At 59.8% G+C, this 17,031-nt stretch overlaps 1 protein-coding gene across 1 annotated transcript; it reads right to left on the reverse strand.

Moving 5' to 3' along the window:
- Window positions 1–793: 793 nt before the first annotated feature.
- On the reverse strand, window positions 794–15,905 carry LOC128849288 (ubiquitin carboxyl-terminal hydrolase 36-like). Its single transcript, XM_054050537.1, has 32 exons — window positions 15,573–15,905; window positions 15,125–15,347; window positions 14,830–15,051; window positions 14,097–14,207; window positions 13,697–13,799; window positions 13,026–13,093; window positions 12,548–12,618; window positions 12,216–12,298; window positions 11,895–12,006; window positions 11,478–11,618; window positions 11,168–11,268; window positions 10,818–10,899; window positions 10,501–10,726; window positions 10,206–10,427; window positions 9,473–9,583; window positions 9,073–9,175; window positions 8,402–8,469; window positions 7,924–7,994; window positions 7,592–7,674; window positions 7,271–7,382; window positions 6,854–6,994; window positions 6,544–6,644; window positions 6,195–6,276; window positions 5,713–5,994; window positions 5,400–5,527; window positions 5,102–5,183; window positions 4,384–4,901; window positions 4,069–4,202; window positions 3,653–3,734; window positions 2,935–3,452; window positions 2,387–2,747; window positions 794–2,193 (listed from the first exon to the last, which is right to left on the reverse strand). Exons 1-27 carry the CDS (start codon window positions 15,708–15,710, stop codon window positions 4,626–4,628), a joined length of 3,543 nt encoding a protein of 1,180 aa, XP_053906512.1. The 5' UTR covers window positions 15,711–15,905; the 3' UTR covers window positions 794–2,193; window positions 2,387–2,747; window positions 2,935–3,452; window positions 3,653–3,734; window positions 4,069–4,202; window positions 4,384–4,625.
- Between the last annotated feature and the right edge of the window lie 1,126 nt (window positions 15,906–17,031).

Raw genomic sequence — 17,031 nt, forward strand, 5'->3', positions numbered from 1 at the left:
GGCCCTGGCCCAGGCTGCCCAGAGCAGTGGTGGCTGCCCCATCCCTGGAGGGGTTCCAGGCCAGGTTGGATGGGGCTTGGAGCCCCTGATCCAGTGGGAGGTGTCCCTGCCCGTGGCTGGCGGTGGGACTGGATGATCTTTAAGGTCCTTTCCAACACAAACTATTCTATGATGCTATGATTTTTGCAACAGAAGTGATGCTGGGAGAAGCTGTTCCAAAGGGCACCGGTTTTCTACAGGGTGCTGGTGCAGAAAAGCCTTCCCTGTCACTCAGCTCAGCTTCCCTATTGGAATAATCAAATAACAACGTGCAAGGTGCCACCAGATCTGCTTTGAGATAGGAACTGGGAGTTGTTATATGGTTACGCTGCATAAAGATGTCAATAACCACAGGTAATTACTGCAGGGCAAAGCTAATTACTGCAGGGCAGAGAGAACAACCCGGGCTGAGGAGCCCTGGGAGTGGGATAATGAACCCCATATTCAGAGAGTCCAAAGGAACCTGCCTGGGTGTTTCAGAGCAGGTACAGATTGTTGTGAGGGGCGGGACATGAAGCTTCGTGCCAGGGAAAGTGGTTGGATTTTCTTTTTCAATCCTTGGCTGGCGGGTACAATATTAAGGTGCAAAGTAGAGAGCTCGTCGTGCAGAAGGCTCAAGGGAATGAGCTGATACCCCTGCTGCACCGTTAAGACAATGACCAATAAAGGAGGAACGCTGCAAATGTGAGAGAGAATCGTGACTTTATCGTCCACTGGAGAAATACTGTCGGCGCGGGACGGGAGAGAGGGGAGAGAAGGGGAGAGCGCAGGGGAATTGTGAGGGGAAAGGGAGATGGCGAGGGGCAAAAGGACACAGTGAAGGGAAGGGGAGATGGTGAGCACAAAATGACATGGCAAGGGGAAAGGACACATCGAGGGGCAAAAGGACATGGAGAGGGGAAAGGACATGACAAGTGCGAAATGATGCAGTGAGGGGTGAAATGACATGGCGAGGGGAAAGGGAGATGGCAAGGGGCGAAAGGACACGGCGAGGGGAAAGCATATAGTGAGGGGAAAGGCATGGCGGGGGAAAGGCAATGGCGAACATGAAATGACAGCGAGGGGCGAAAGGACACAGTGAGGGGCAAAATGACATGGAAAGGGGGCAAAGGAGATGGCGAGGGGAGAAATGACATGGCAAAGGGCAAAAGGACACAGTGAGGGGCAAAATGACACGGCGAGGGGAAAACGACACAGCGAGGGGTGAAGGGGCATGGCGAGGGGAAAAGGAGGGTGGGAGAGCCAGGGAACGGGGAGGAAAGGCAGAGGGGAGGGGGTGGGGAGGGGAGCGAGTAAAAAAAAACTCCAGTGACACTCAAAGGGGGGAGGGCAGTGGGTACCAGCCCTGTCCAGATGGGAGGTGGAGAGAATGAACAACAGCCAGAAGCGGGCAGGGAGCAGGAGCTCAAATCCAACGTCTCTGGCTGGCTCCCTTGGCAGGGGAGTACTGCTTCAGAACCAACGCTGGTTTTTCAGTCGCTGGACAGTCCTAGTCCATTTCATCATTCCTTTAAATTTTGTCTTCTTTACGTGTGCAAAGGCAGGAGGTGTCCTGAGGTCAGAGCACAGGGATTTCTGTCTCCCCGCAGCCAGAGGGCTGGACCCGCGCTGCTGTTCAGGGAGGAGGCAACTCTGCATCTCTCCAGTTGTGGCATCGCCTCTCCCACTCACCCCAGGGGACGTTCTGCCCCGAGAAGGCTGGCGAGGCCGCCCCGCTTCAGGGATGGCACAGCCGTATATTTTGTTCATGGAGTCCTTAAGTAGCTCCTTTGCTACATGGGATGCTTTGCGGCTCCCGGGTGGTGTGCTGGCCTCATGGTCTGGCTCGGGGCTCTGGACAGCTGTGGAGAGCCTGGCTCCATCGCCAGCCTGGTGTTGCCAGGCACATATTGCTGCTGCACAAACAGGACAGACCTTATCGCCTCAGCTGCCCGAAGACAGAGTTCCTGAAAAGCACTCTTTTGACTCCATTCTCCTCCTCTTCTTCTTCTTCTCCTTCTTCTTCTTCTTCTCCTCCTCAATCTGTGGCACTTGGTGGACCCCATGGTGGCGCTTTTCAAAGGGGAGCTGAGGTCCTCAAGCGTTGATAATTTGATGATGATTTTCAAGGGAGCCTTTTCTGGATTTGGCAGCTTCAGTGCAGATGAAGATGTGCTGTAGGACAGGAAAAGATGCAGACATGGTCTGAAAGCCAGGTCCTGGGTGGGAGCCCCTCCCTTCCTCACCATCCCAATATGCACGAGCACAGCACTCAACTGCTGCCATCTCAGCCACAAAATCTGAATTAGACCCTGCTCTAGGGCAGCAGCAGCTGCAAAACCAAAACAGACTCCAGCCCCTCACCTACCTGAAGACAGAGCCCTTCTCTTCCTCTTCTTTTTCTTCTCCACCTCCTTCTTATTGTCCTCCTCCTCCTCCTTCTCCTTCTCCTTCTGCTCTGCCCCCAACTCCTGGCAGCATTGCTCCTTCTGGCCACCACTGGGACTCTTGCCTGCCTCCTCCCCCGTGACGGACACCGAGTTCCCGTGTGTGCGGCTCTTCTTTCTGGGCGGGCTGGAGGTGTCATCTTTGCCATTCACAGATTGAGATTGAGGGCTGCCATCTGCCCCATGGTGGCGCGTTTTCAGAGGGGAGCTGAGGTCCTCAAGGGCTGATAATTTGATTGGTTGATAATGGTCATCTCTGCTCACCGCCTCCGGCGTGCTGCCCTGCAGTTATGGACATGAATAAAAACTTGGTGGTCTAAAGAAGAAGAGATTCTGTAACCCAAGAGGAGAAAATCATAAAGGGGAGCCCAGAGAAAGGGGAGGGGGACAGACAGCCTGGGCAAGGAAGTGGGAGGTGGTAGAAGAAGAATCAGAAGGTCCCTACTGAAGACTGGGCAGAAAGACTCACCTTTTCGGCAGACAGTGCCAGCTTCTTGGCTGGTGCTGGAGATGTGGAGCTGCTCCGCTCCACAGCCGTCAACAGGGAGCGCTTCAGTTTAACCAGACAGCAGCTGTCAGGAACAGCTGCACAACTCCAAGGACTGCAGAGAGGTGCTGTTTGGGCTCCTGCATCTTGAATGACATGTGTGGCTTCTTGGTCTCTAAGAAGCTACACAGGGGCAGCTCCACTTTGGCCTCACTTGTTTGGCCTCACTTGTCTTTTTTTGTCTCGTGGTCCTGAAATATTCTGGGTCCATGAGGCAGGTGCCAGAGCCTCTTGGGCCTCTGGGCCGCATCGTAAGGCAGGGCTGAGTGCCTTTTCAGAACGTTGCGATTTATCTTGAATGAAGGAGGTGCGTTCTGTGGCGGATTTGGCGGAACCGTAACATTTGCCAGACTTGGCCCTGTGCTGAATGTTCTATGGAACGCAGAGACCCCAACCTCCTCCTGCCCAGACAGCTTCTTTGCAGGCTGCGCCTCTGGTTTCTAGACAAAGAGAAAGACAGAAAGAGGTTCAGCGAGGAGAGAATTCAAGGGGCACGGCTCACCCAGGAACCCTCGGCTCAGCAGGGTCCCTCCTGCAAACGGCCCTCCCTTGTGCCCACCTTCCTCCAAAGCTGCAGCCCCTGCCCTGGCAGAGTGGACAGAGGGGCAGCAGCTCCCAGGAAGCGACCGTTGGGACTCACCTGGGCCATCACTGGCTGGCTGGGCGGGATGGACACAGCCTTGGCCATGGGTCCCTCAACTCTCTTGCCGGTGCCGAGTGTTCTGGGGAAAGCAGAGAAGCGCATGTGTTAACTGTGAGGGGGGGGCGCCTGCAACACTCTCCTCAGAGATGCACAAAAGACCAGGCTGGTGCCTCCTGATCCCAGGGGACACCAGTACATGGCGAGGGCCTACAAAGCTCCCTCCCACGCTGTGCTAACATCAGAGACACGGCCCTGCTTCTGGGATCCAGAGCGGGCCCTGCCAGCCCAGGAGAACAGGAGAGCCGGCTGCCAAGATCACTCCTCGAGCCAGCTGCCAGGCCAGGCAGTTGCTGCATGGAGCATCTCAAGATTGCTACTGGCCTTGCTGCCTGGGAGCAACGGGCACCGCTCACCTCAACTCGCCAGAATGCTGAGAAGTGGAGTCAGGGTGCGTGGTGCCCATGGGGTGCATCTGCTTCGGAACCTGTGGCTGAGGTTGCCTGCAATGGTCATCTCTGCTCACCGGCACCGGCGTGCTGCCCTGTAGCTATGGACATGAATAAAAACTTGGTGGTGTAAAGAAGAAGAGATTCTGTAACCCAAGAGGAGAAAATCATAAATGGGAGCCCAGAGAAAGGGGAGGGGGACAGACAGCCTGGGCAAGGAAGTGGGAGGTGGTAGCAGAAGAATCAGAAGGTGCCTACTGAAGGCTGGGCAGAAAGACTCACCTTTTCGGCAGACAGTGCCAGCTTCTTGGCTGGTGCTGGAGATGTGGAGCTGCTCCGCTCCACAGCCGTCAACAGGGAGCGCTTCAGTTTAACCAGACAGCAGCTGTCAGGAACAGCTGCACAACTCCAAGGACTGCAGAGAGGTGCTGTTTGGGCTCCCGCATCTTGAATGACATGTGTGGCTTCTTGGTCTCTAAGAAGCTACACAGGGGCAGCTCCACTTTGGCCTCACTTGTTTGGCCTCACTTGTCTTTTTTTGTCTCGTGGTCCTGAAATGATCTGGGTCCACGAGGCAGGTGCCAGAGCCTCTTGGGCCTCTGGGCCGCATCGTAAGGCAGGGCTGAGTGCCTTTTCAGAACGCTGCGATTTATCTTGAATGAAGTGGGCGCGTTCTGTGGCAGATTTGGTGGAACCGTAACATTTGCCAGACTTGGCCCCGTGTTGAATGTTCTATGGAACGCAGAGACCCCAACCTCCTCCAGCCCAGACAGCTTCTTTGCAGGCTGCACCTCTGGTTTCTAGACAAAGAGAAAGACAGAAAGAGGTTCAGCGAGGAGAGAATTCAAGGGGCACGGCTCACCCAGGAACCCTCGGCTCAGCAGGGTCCATCCTGCAAACGGTCCTCCCTTGTGCCCACCTTCCTCCAAAGCTGCAGCCCCTGCCCTGGCAGAGTGGACAGAGGGGCAGCAGCTCCCAGGAAGCGACCGTTGGGACTCACCTGGGCCATCACTGGCTGGCTGGGCGGGATGGACACAGCCTTGGCCTTGGGTCCCTCAACTCTCTTGCTGGTGCCGAGTGTTCTGGGGAAAGCAGAGAAGCGCAAGTGTTAACTGTGTGTGGGGGGGCGCCTGCAACACAGATCTGGGATCCAGAGCGGGCCCTGCCAGCCCAGGAGAACAGGAGAGCCGGCTGCCAAGATCACTCCTCGAGCCAGCTGCCAGGCCAGGCAGTTGCTGCATGGAGCATCTCAAGATTGCTACTGGCCTTGCTGCCTGGGAGCAACGGGCACCGCTCACCTCAACTCGCCAGAATGCTGAGAAGTGGAGTCATGGCATGTGGTGCCCATGGGGTGCGTCTGCTCTGGAACCTGTGGCTGAGGTTGCCTGCAATGGTCATCTCTGCTCACTGCCTCCGGCGTGCTGCCCTGTAGTTATGGACATGAATAAAAACTTGGTGGTGTAAAGAAGAAGAGATTCTGTAACCCAAGAGGAGAAAATCATAAATGGGAGCCCAGAGAAAGGGGAGGGGGACAGACAGCCTGGGCAAGGAAGTGGGAGGTGGTAGCAGAAGAATCAGAAGACTGAAGACTGGGCAGAAACTCAGACTCACCTTTTCGGCAGAGAGTGCCAGCTTCTTGGCTGGTGCTGGAGATGTGCTGCTGCTCTGCTTCACAGTGCCAACGGCGCACAGGGACCTCTTCAATTCAGCCCGCCTGGAGCCTTCTGGAGCAGGTGGCTTGACTCCAGGCACAGCAGAGAGGTGCTGCCTGGGCTCCTGCAGCAGCTTGGAGGAGCTGGAAAGCTTTGGCCCTGTGCTGAATGTTCTATGGGACACAGAGACCTCAACCTCCTCCTGCCCAGAGAGCTTCTTTGCAGGCTGCGCCTCTGGTTTCTACACAAAGAGAAAGACAGACAAAAGTTCAGCAAGGAGAGAATTCAAGGGGCACGGCTCACCCAGGAACCCTCGGCTCAGCAGGGTCCATCCTGCAAACGGTCCTCCCTTGTGCCCACCTTCCTCCAAAGCTGCAGCCCCTGCCCTGGCAGAGTGGACAGAGGGGCAGCAGCTCCCAGGAAGCGACCGTTGGGACTCACCTGGGCCACCACTGGCTGGCTGGGCGCAATGGACACAGCCTTGGCCTTGGGTCCCTCAACTCTCTTGCTGGTGCTGCGTGTTCTGGGGAAAGCAGAGAAGCGCATGTGTTAACTGTGAGGGGGGGGTGCCTGCAACGCTCTCCTCAGAGATGCACAAAAGCAACAGGAGCGAAGCTCCAAGGAGGTGAGGTGCTCTCGACCTACAGCTCTTGATCCACAAGGGGCTGGACCTCTCCCTGCCTCCCTGCTCTGAGACAGCTCCGTCCCACACCCTGGCTCGTGCTACCCGCCCTGTCCCAAATGCCGAGAGCAGTGGCCAGAGGGGCTGGGAGACACACGGTGCTCTCACCTGAGGTAGAAAAGCACATAGGCCTGCTGGTTCAGGACCACGTTGATGGTGGTGACGGAGACAACGGCATCATTCATTTTGTACCACTGCCCATCGCTGGCCTGCAGAAGAAGAGAGAACGGGGTTGGGTTGCATCCGGGGACCTTCCTGGCCTGAAGAGCAGCAGGAACAGCACCCGATGGCAAAGCTCCGCTCCACAAAAGCCACACGTGGCTCAGGGCCAGGAAAGGGGATTTGGTGAAACAGGACCCACCGGCACCCAGCCCAGCGCAGGTGCCAAGAGAGCACCAAGAGAGCACACTGGGCTCACCTTCACGTAGCAGTAGTAGTGCCCTGAGTGGCAGGAGTACCCAGAGTGCACCAGCACGGCGTAGAGCTCATAATTCATAGGGTCCCCTTTGGCCTTTGACAAGTAAGGCCGGATGTCCAAGATCTCAGGGTATGTCACGTTCTGTGGAGAGATGACATCTCAGGAGACCGCACAGCAGACTGCTTTCTTGCCAGAGCAAGAGCTCAGCTGTCCTCTAAGTCCCACGTCTTGAGAGAGGAGGACTCGCTCTCCCCAGGCAGAGGGCACAGTGAGCAAGACACCAGCATGAGCTGAACCCCCACTGCACGGCTGCAGAAGGGCTGCAGCAGAGCTCGCACCGTGCACCTCCCACCCTGCTCTGGGCCACAGGGCCTCGGGCCAGGAGACAGCCCCAGCTCTGGAGTGCCAAGTACTCACCTTCTTGATTTTGCCTCCGCTGAAGATGGAAAAGCGCTTCAGCGAGACTATGAGAACACTGGAGGCTCGGTGGATGCTGAAGCGTTTGATGGCTTGCACTTTGGCTTGGCACCTGCACAGGAAGAGCTCGAGCTATTCAAGCTGTTCCACGGCACACGGAACTGTGAGTGCCAGCTGGTTGCCAGCCCTGGCCAAGCAGCTCCAGTGCAGGCTTCCATGGCCACGTACCTCCCGGTTTAGCCATGGAGCAGCTAGAGAAGCCCTGCCTGCTTCCCCCGGCACACCCCAGGGCCCCTTCCTGCCACAGGCCCACACACTCACTTGTCACACATGTAGGCGTTCTCCTCACACAGCATCTCTGGCCTCACAAACAACTTCAGTGCCTGCTTGAGGCTTTCAGCTTCCTGCAAGGACAGAGGAGAGGTCAGGGCACGAGCGGCCTGTCCACGCCACAGCCCGGCTCCCTGCCCAGACACTGGCCCCGAGAGACAACACACAGTAGGAGGCAGCGCAACAACAGCACCTGCTTCCCTGCCGCCTGCACTGGGACTCCACACCAGCAGCTTAAGGAACCCTGAGGCACTAACGGTGCAGCTGCCGCAGCAGCCCCTCCGAGAGCTGAGCTCCTCCCCATCGCCACCCTGACACACTACCTCGATCTCCACCGCCAGGTCCAGGAAGGGTTCATACGTGTCCGAGGGTGAATTGCACTCTTTGCACAGCACTGCAAAAGAAAAAGCGATGAGCACACCCTGACACAACGCCAGCACCCACCACCATCTCAGCACAGCGCAAGCAGTGCAGGATTCCCCCTCTCCGCCTCTGGGCACCAGGATTCACCACCCGGCAAGGAGGAAGGCCGGCAATTCCACTGCATGGAGGGACAGCAAGAGTTGCCAGAGAGCTGGCAACACGGGTTCCTTTGCTGGTGGCAATGAGCTGGGGACCCACAGCCAACAGCTTTTACCATCTCCACCACAGGCACCACGGCCCGCAGGGATTGCACGATGGACCAGCTGCAGCTCCAGATAATTTACACACACTTAGGAATTTGCCCAAAAGATTTTCTCTGCGAGGCTCTCAGGGAAGCAGCAGCCCCGAGAGCTACAGGCCCCAGCAGCCAGCACTCACCACGCGATCGCAGGAAGCCACCAAAGATCTGGTGAACCAGCGTTGTGGTCTGGCTCTGCTGATCCAACCTAGAGACAGCAGCACAGTATCTCACACCGCCCCTCCACAACGGACACCCCACGGGCCACCGCTGTGTCCTCAGGACACCTCCCCAGTGTGTTCTGGCCAGCAGAGAGCTGGCAGCAGGCGACTCACAGCCCCTGTCACTCTGCTCCCCGGCTGGCACAGCTCCAGGGGTGGCACCAGGCTGCTCGAAGCAGCACAAACCCCTGCCTGGAGCTCCGCGCTGGGCACTGCAGGCAAAGGCAACGCAGCTTCCCGGGACACAGGGCTCCAGGAAGGCCTCCCACCCGCAGCCACAGGGACGGGACTCAACTAGGAAGCACACCTGCATTCCCCGGCGCCTGGGACAGGATCCTAAACCCATTGCACCCTCAGGATTTGGTGAGAGGAGCACAGCTATGCTGGGCCAGAGGAGTCAGGGCAAGGGAGCGGGCAGACAGCAGCCCAGAGCTGTGTCACCGTGGGCAGAGCTGCGCCCCGGAGTCAGCACCTCACTCCCAGCCAACCCGGGGGACACGTTCACCCCACAGTCTCCTCCCACAGGCACACGGGAACAGTGAGGGGACAGCAGAGAAGAGCAGCACGGGCTGTCAAGGGGCCCCACGTACTCGGTACAGCCATCCAGGCAGGCCCTCTGCATGGCATCAAGGGTCAAACTGAGGAACTCGTGTGCATCCTCCTGGCGGCCTAAGCGGATGTGCGTGGCAATCTCTGTAGGAGAGGGAGGAATCAGTCCCAGCACACGCTCCAACACATTCAGGTCTTCCTTTTCTCCCTCCCTCCCTTCCACCCTCAGGGCAGGGAATCTGGGGCTTGAGCCCCCTCAACCCAAACCAGATGTCAGACTCAGGCTGGCCACGGGGGAAGCCCCACGCAGCCCCTGGCAAGCTCCAAGCATCAGCTCCAAAGAGCAGTCTGCCAAGACCCGTCCTGATCTCAAAGGTTCTGCTCCTGCATCGCTCACTGTTGCCCTGCATGGCTATGAAAGGGGAGCACAGCTATCCTTACTCTTGATGTTTCTGACGAAGGCCGTGGGCTGTATTTCCCTGCCGCTGCTACCGAAAACCTGCAGTATGTGCTTCTCCATAGTGCACAGCATGCAAAACTCCCCTCGCTGGCCTGAAGCAGGAGAGAAGGTGTTGGGGACAAAGCCAGGAGCGATGAAGGCAGTCCACAGGACGTGGGATGGTGATGTGGCGCAGTTCGGGGCCATCCTGGCTTTGCAGGGAGCAGCACATGCCGCCCCCAGCTGACGCAGCCCCAGTCGCAGCACCGGCTGCTGCAACATCCCAGGTGGGATATCATATGTGTGGATGGAAAACAGATCCCAGGGCCAATCCCACCAGAGCCCTAAGGACAGGGCTGGAGCCCCGCAGGCTCCCCTTTGTCACAGCTTGGAGCAGTACACACCGGGACACCCCCCGGCAAAGTCCCCCAGAACCAGCGGCGCCCGTCGGTGCGCCGTCTTCTGCCCTGCCTTCACGCAGTCCCCACAGGCAGAGACTGCTCAGCCCCCACAAAGCCAGCAGGTCCCATTGGACCAGTCTTAGTCCTGGCTATGCCCAGCACAGTCAACGCCTTCCCAGACAAAAGGAGGCACAGCTTGACAACGCTGCTGTGGCTGCAAAAAGTCAGGTGGACACAGGAACGACCTCTTGATGGAGAAACGAGGCAGGAGGGAACAGACAAGGCACATCCTGACACCCACACACCCTCGCCAGAGCCATGTCTCCCCACTCACAGGTCCGGCTGTGCTCCCTGGAGAGCAGGTAGTTGGCGAGCGGAGGTGTGTAGCTGAGGCACTGGACAGTGGAGTTGAGGAAGCACGTATTCCCCAAGTTTCGCAGCCCGGCGCCGATCCGGTGGGTCTTCTGCCACTTCAAGGAGAGGCGCTCCACGGGGAACAGCATCTTCTTTGGTGCGGGGATCCCGTCGCCTTGCATCCCACGGACATGTTCGCTGCCTGTGGGGAGAGAAGGGTGGTGAGCGGCGAGGTGTGGGCTGCAGGGAGGGCTCCCCTCGCCCTCTCTACATACGTTGCTGGGCAGGATGAGGGCTGTCACCAGCCTCCTTGCAGGGGTTGAGCAGCTCATCCTTGTCCTGCAGAGGGTTCAGCTGCTGGGAGGCGCTGTACTTGGTCGGTCCCATCTCCATTTTCTCCTGCTGTGGCGCCCGGAACGGGGTGGCCAGCTCCTGGTGCAGCTCTCGACCATTCTTGCCGTCCTCCAGCTTCTCTGTCATGGCCATGGCGCTTCCCGGCGGCTGCCGGGAACGAAGGGGTCAGTGAAGCGGGTGGGGTGGACAGAGTGGACAGAGGGGCAGCAGCTCCCAGGAAGCGACCGTTGGGACTCACCTGGGCCACCACTGGCTGGCTGGGCGCAATGGACACAGCCTTGGCCTTGGGTCCCTCAACTCTCTTGCCGGTGCTGCGTGTTCTGGGGAAAGCAGAGAAGCGCATGTGTTAACTGTGAGGGGGGGGGCGCCTGCAACGCTCTCCTCAGAGATGCACAAAAGCAACAGGAGCGAAGCTCCAAGGAGGTGAAGTGCTCTCGACCTACAGCTCTTGATCCACATGGGGCTGGACCTCTCCCTGCCTCCCTGCTCTGAGACAGCTCCGTCCCACACCCTGGCTCGTGCTACCCGCCCTGTCCCAAATGCCGAGAGCAGTGGCCAGAGGGGCTGGGAGACACACGGTGCTCTCACCTGAGGTAGAAAAGCACATAGGCCTGCTGGTTCAGGACCACGTTGATGGTGGTGACGGAGACAACGGCATCATTCATTTTGTACCACTGCCCATCGCTGGCCTGCAGAAGAAGAGAGAACGGGGTTGGGTTGCATCCGGGGACCTTCCTGGCCTGAAGAGCAGCAGGAACAGCGCCCGATGGCAAAGCTCCGCTCCACAAAAGCCACACGTGGCTCAGGGCCAGGAAAGGGGATTTGGTGAAACAGGACCCACCGGCACCCAGCCCAGCGCAGGTGCCAAGAGAGCACCAAGAGAGCACACTGGGCTCACCTTCACGTAGCAGTAGTAGTGCCCTGAGTGGCAGGAGTACCCAGAGTGCACCAGCACGGCGTAGAGCTCATAATTCATAGGGTCCCCTTTGGCCTTTGACAAGTAAGGCCGGATGTCCAAGATCTCAGGGTATGTCACGTTCTGTGGAGAGATGACATCTCAGGAGCCCGCACAGCAGACTGCTTTCTTGCCAGAGCAAGAGCTCAGCTGTCCTCCGAGTCCCACGTCTTGAGAGAGGAGGACTCCCTCTCCCCAGGCAGAGGGCACAGTGAGCAAGACACCAGCATGAGCTGAACCCCCACTGCACGGCTGCAGAAGGGCTGCAGCAGAGCTCGCACCGTGCACCTCCCACCCTGCTCTGGGCCACAGGGCCTCGGGCCAGGAGACAGCCCCAGCTCTGCAGTGCCAAGTACTCACCTTCTTGATTTTGCCTCCGCTGAAGATGGAAAAGCGCTTCAGCGAGACTATGAGAACACTGGAGGCTCGGTGGATGCTGAAGCGTTTGATGGCTTGCACTTTGGCCTGGCACCTGCACAGGAAGAGCTCGAGCTATTCAAGCTGTTCCACGGCACACGGAACTGTGAGTGCCAGTTGGTTGCCAGCCCTGGCCAAGCGGCTCCAGTGCAGGCTTCCATGGCCACGTACCTCCCGGTTTAGCCATGGAGCAGCTAGAGAAGCCCTGCCTGCTTCCCCCGGCACACCCCAGGGCCCCTTCCTGCCACAGGCCCACACACTCACTTGTCACACATGTAGGCGTTCTCCTCACACAGCATCTCTGGCCTCACAAACAACTTCAGTGCCTGCTTGAGGCTTTCAGCTTCCTGCAAGGACAGAGGACAGGTCAGGGCACGAGCGGCCTGTCCACGCCACAGCCCGGCTCCCTGCCCAGACACTGGCCCCGAGAGACAACACACAGTAGGAGGCAGCGCAACAACAGCACCTGCTTCCCTGCCGCCTGCACTGGGACTCCACACCAGCAGCTTAAGGAACCCTGAGGCACTAACGGTGCAGCTGCCGCAGCAGCCCCTCCGAGAGCTGAGCTCCTCCCCATCGCCACCCTGACACACTACCTCGATCTCCACCGCCAGGTCCAGGAAGGGTTCATACGTGTCCGAGGGTGAATTGCACTCTTTGCACAGCACTGCAAAAGAAAAAGCGATGAGCACACCCTGACACAACGCCAGCACCCACCACCATCTCAGCACAGCGCAAGCAGTGCAGGATTCCCCCTCTCCGCCTCTGGGCACCAGGATTCACCACCTGGCAAGGAGGAAGGCCAGCAATTCCACTGCGTGGAGGGACAGCAAGAGTTGCCAGAGAGCTGGCAACACGGGTTCCTTTGCTGGTGGCAATGAGCTGGGGACCCACAGCCAACAGCTTTTACCATCTCCACCACAGGCACCACGGCCCGCAGGGATTGCACGATGGACCAGCTGCAGCTCCAGATAATTTACACACACTTAGGAATTTGCCCAAAAGATTTTCCCTGCGAGGCTCTCAGGGAAGCAGCAGCCCCGAGAGCTACAGGCCCCAGCAGCCAGCACTCACCACGCGATCGCAGGAAGCCACCAAAGATCTGGTGAACCAGCGTTGTGGTCTGGCTCTGCTGATCCAACCTAGAGACAGCAGCACAGTATCTCACACCGCCCCTCCGCAACGGCCACCCCACGGGCCACCGCTGTGTCCTCAGGACACCTCCCCAGTGTGTTTTGGCCAGCAGAGAGCTGGCAGCAGGCGACTCACAGCCCCTGTCACTCTGCTCCCCGGCTGGCACAGCTCCAGGGGTGGCACCAGGCTGCTCGAAGCAGCACAAACCCCTGCCTGGAGCTCCGCGCTGGGCACTGCAGGCAAAGGCAACGCAGCTTCCCGGGACACAGGGCTCCAGGAAGGCCTCCCACCCGCAGCCACAGGGACGGGACTCAACTAGGAAGCACACCTGCGTTCCCCGGCGCCTGGGACAGGATCCTAAACCCATTGCACCCTCAGGATTTGGTGAGAGGAGCACAGCTATGCTGGGCCAGAGGAGTCAGGGCAAGGGAGCGGGCAGACAGCAGCCCAGAGCTGTGTCACCGTGGGCAGAGCTGCGCCCCGGAGTCAGCACCTCACTCCCAGCCAACCCGGGGGACACGTTCACCCCACAGTCCCCTCCCACAGGCACACGGGAACAGTGAGGGGACAGCAGAGAAGAGCAGCACGGGCTGTCAAGGGGCCCCACGTACTCGGTACAGCCATCCAGGCAGGCCCTCTGCATGGCATCAAGGGTCAAACTGAGGAACTCGTGTGCATCCTCCTGGCGGCCTAAGCGGATGTGCGTGGCAATCTCTGTAGGAGAGGGAGGAATCAGTCCCAGCACACGCTCCAACACATTCAGGTCTTCCTTTTCTCCCTCCCTCCCTTCCACCCTCAGGGCAGGGAATCTGGGGCTTGAGCCCCCTCAACCCAAACCAGATGTCAGACTCAGGCTGGCCACGGGGGAAGCCCCACGCAGCCCCTGGCAAGCTCCAAGCATCAGCTCCAAAGAGCAGTCTGCCAAGACCCGTCCTGATCTCAAAGGTTCTGCTCCTGCATCGCTCACTGTTGCCCTGCATGGCTATGAAAGGGGAGCACAGCTATCCTTACTCTTGATGTTTCTGACGAAGGCCGTGGGCTGTATTTCCCTGCCGCTGCTACCGAAAACCTGCAGTATGTGCTTCTCCATAGTGCACAGCATGCAAAACTCCCCTCGCTGGCCTGAAGCAGGAGAGAAGGTGTTGGGGACAAAGCCAGGAGCGATGAAGGCAGTCCACAGGACGTGGGATGGTGATGTGGCGCAGTTCGGGGCCATCCTGGCTTTGCAGGGAGCAGCACATGCCGCCCCCAGCTGACGCAGCCCCAGTCGCAGCACCGGCTGCTGCAACATCCCAGGTGGGATATCATATGTGTGGATGGAAAACAGATCCCAGGGCCAATCCCACCAGAGCCCCAAGGACAGGGCTGGAGCCCTGCAGGCTCCCCTTTGTCACAGCTTGGAGCAGTACACACCGGGACACCCCCCGGCAAAGTCCCCCAGAACCAGCGGCGCCCGTCGGTGCGCCGTCTTCTGCCCTGCCTTCACGCAGTCCCCACAGGCAGAGACTGCTCAGCCCCCACAAAGCCAGCAGGTCCCATTGGACCAGTCTTAGTCCTGGCTATGCCCAGCACAGTCAACGCCTTCCCAGACAAAAGGAGGCACAGCTTGGCAACGCTGCTGTGGCTGCGAAAAGTCAGGTGGACACAGGAACGACCTCTTGATGGAGAAACGAGGCAGGAGGGAACAGACAAGGCACATCCTGACACCCACACACCCTCGCCAGAGCCATGTCTCCCCACTCACAGGTCCGGCTGTGCTCCCTGGAGAGCAGGTAGTTGGCGAGCGGAGGTGTGTAGCTGAGGCACTGCACAGTGGAGTTGAGGAAGCACGTATTCCCCAAGTTTCGCAGCCCGGCACCGATCCGGTGGGTCTTCTGCCACTTCAAGGAGAGGCGCTCCACGGGGAACAGCATCTTCTTTGGTGCGGGGATCCCGTCGCCTTGCATCCCACGGACATGTTCGCTGCCTGTGGGGAGAGAAGGGTGGTGAGCGGCGAGGTGTGGGCTGCAGGGAGGGCTCCCCTCGCCCTCTCTACATACGTTGCTTGGCAGGATGAGGGCTGTCAGCAGCCTCCTTGCAGGGGTTGAGCAGCTCGTCCTTACCCTGCAGAGGGTTCCGCTGCTCGGAGGCGCTGTGCTCGGTCGGTTCCACCTCCATCTTCTGTTCCGGCGCCCGGAACGGGGTGGGCAGCTCCTGGTGCAGCTCTCGTCCATTCCTGCCGTCCTCCAGACGCTGCTCGATGGCGATGGCGCTGCCCGGCGGCTGCGGGGAACGGAGGGGTCGGTCGAGCGGGCGGGGTGGGCGCCAGAGCGTTCCGCTCCAGCGCGCTGCATCCCGTGGCCACGGCAACGGACCCGACCTCTCGCCCTCCCCCGCGCCCCCCGGACGCCCCAACCGGTCCCCTCCGCGGTCCCCGAGCGCCTCCCGCCCCCGCCCCTGCCGCCGCGGCGCCGTCCCGGCCGTCCCGTCCTGCCCCGCTACGCTCACCGATCCGCATCGCCGCCGCTCCGCGCACGTGTCGCCGCTCCGCACAGGAGAGCGGCGGCACCGCACCCGCCCCGTGTCCCCGCGCTCCGCCTCCCGGGGTGGAACGGGGGCGGAACGAGGGTTCCCAGTGGGCGGCATCGCGCTCCTTCCCTCGCTATAACGAGGGCGGAGCCTCCGCGCTCCTCCGCCTCCCGGGGCCGAACGAGGCTCGGCGGGAGAGCAGAGCCCTCTGCTCTGCTGGGGTGGGACAGAGGGAGGAACGAGGGCAGGGCCTCCTCGCTCCTCCTCCCGGGAGGGAAACAGAGGGCACAGCCGCGGCGCCTTTGCGTTCGTCCTCTCAGCGTGGAACGGGGGCGGAACGGGGGCGGAACGGGGGCAGAGCCCCCGCGCCTCGTCGCTCCTCCTCCGGGACGGAACGAGGGCGGCAGCTGCGGGTCCTCTGCACTCCTTTCGCCGTAGATCCTCAACGCTTCCGTGTATATCGCAGCACTCTCCAAAAGCCGTCCGAGAGCGGGAGCTCAGCACTCCTGCGTCCGGGACGCTCCACCTCGAGAGGCAGAGTGAAAACCGTTTCAGCGCGTCCCCGTCGCCAGGGCAGCGAGTGGGCGTGGCCGCGCCTGCCGATTGGCTGAGAGGCTGAGGGGGCGTGACCTGGATGCCGAATCTGATCTTCCCATTGGCTGTTGCACGGAGGGGGCGGGGCCAGGCGAGGCTGCTCGTACCCATTGGCTGAGGGACCTTTGAGGCACGTTGGGAGTTCGAGTCCCCGTGGTCGCTCCCGGCGCGCGGGACCCATTAAGCACCGGCGGGGGGGGGGAGGGGCGGAATCCAGCGGCCCTTAATCCCCATAGCAGATTTGGGACTTAGAGGTTTTGGGGGGATTTCCTTTTCTTTCTTTTGAATTTTTCTCATCAATAAAATTGCCCAGACTGGTCCAGTACAACATCTTCAACCTCACAGGGACGCACAGCATGAAACGCCCCTGGAGGGGCTCTGAGGGGGTGACTCCCAGCAGGCTCCCAAAGCTGCAGACAGGGAGCTCTGCAACACACATTGTCAGAGATTAACTGAGAGGTGGTTATAGGAGTACGATAGTTACAATTAAAACTTTGTATTTTGGTAAAATTATGAACCCAAAAGCGCCCCTTAATCCCCGTAGTGGCCCTGGCAGCCCGGTTCTCGTTAAGCCCTATGGTCGTGGTGGTCCTCGTTAGGCCCTGTGTGGCAGTGACCCGGTCCTCATTAGGCCCCGCAGTGTGGGGTGGTCCCCGTTAATCCCCGTGGTGGGGGTGACTCCGTCCCGTTCAGCCCCGTGGTGGCCCTGGCGGCCCAGTCCCCATTAAGCCCCGTGGCAGTGGGGGGCCGGTCCCAAGAAAGCCCCATGGTGGGGTGGCCCGGTCCCCGTTAGGCCCTACAGTGGGGGGAACCCAGTCCCCGTCAGGCCCCGCGATGGCCTGGC

The sequence above is a fragment of the Cuculus canorus genome, chromosome 27 (assembly GCF_017976375.1).
Source record: "Cuculus canorus isolate bCucCan1 chromosome 27, bCucCan1.pri, whole genome shotgun sequence".
Taxonomy (NCBI): domain Eukaryota; kingdom Metazoa; phylum Chordata; class Aves; order Cuculiformes; family Cuculidae; genus Cuculus; species Cuculus canorus.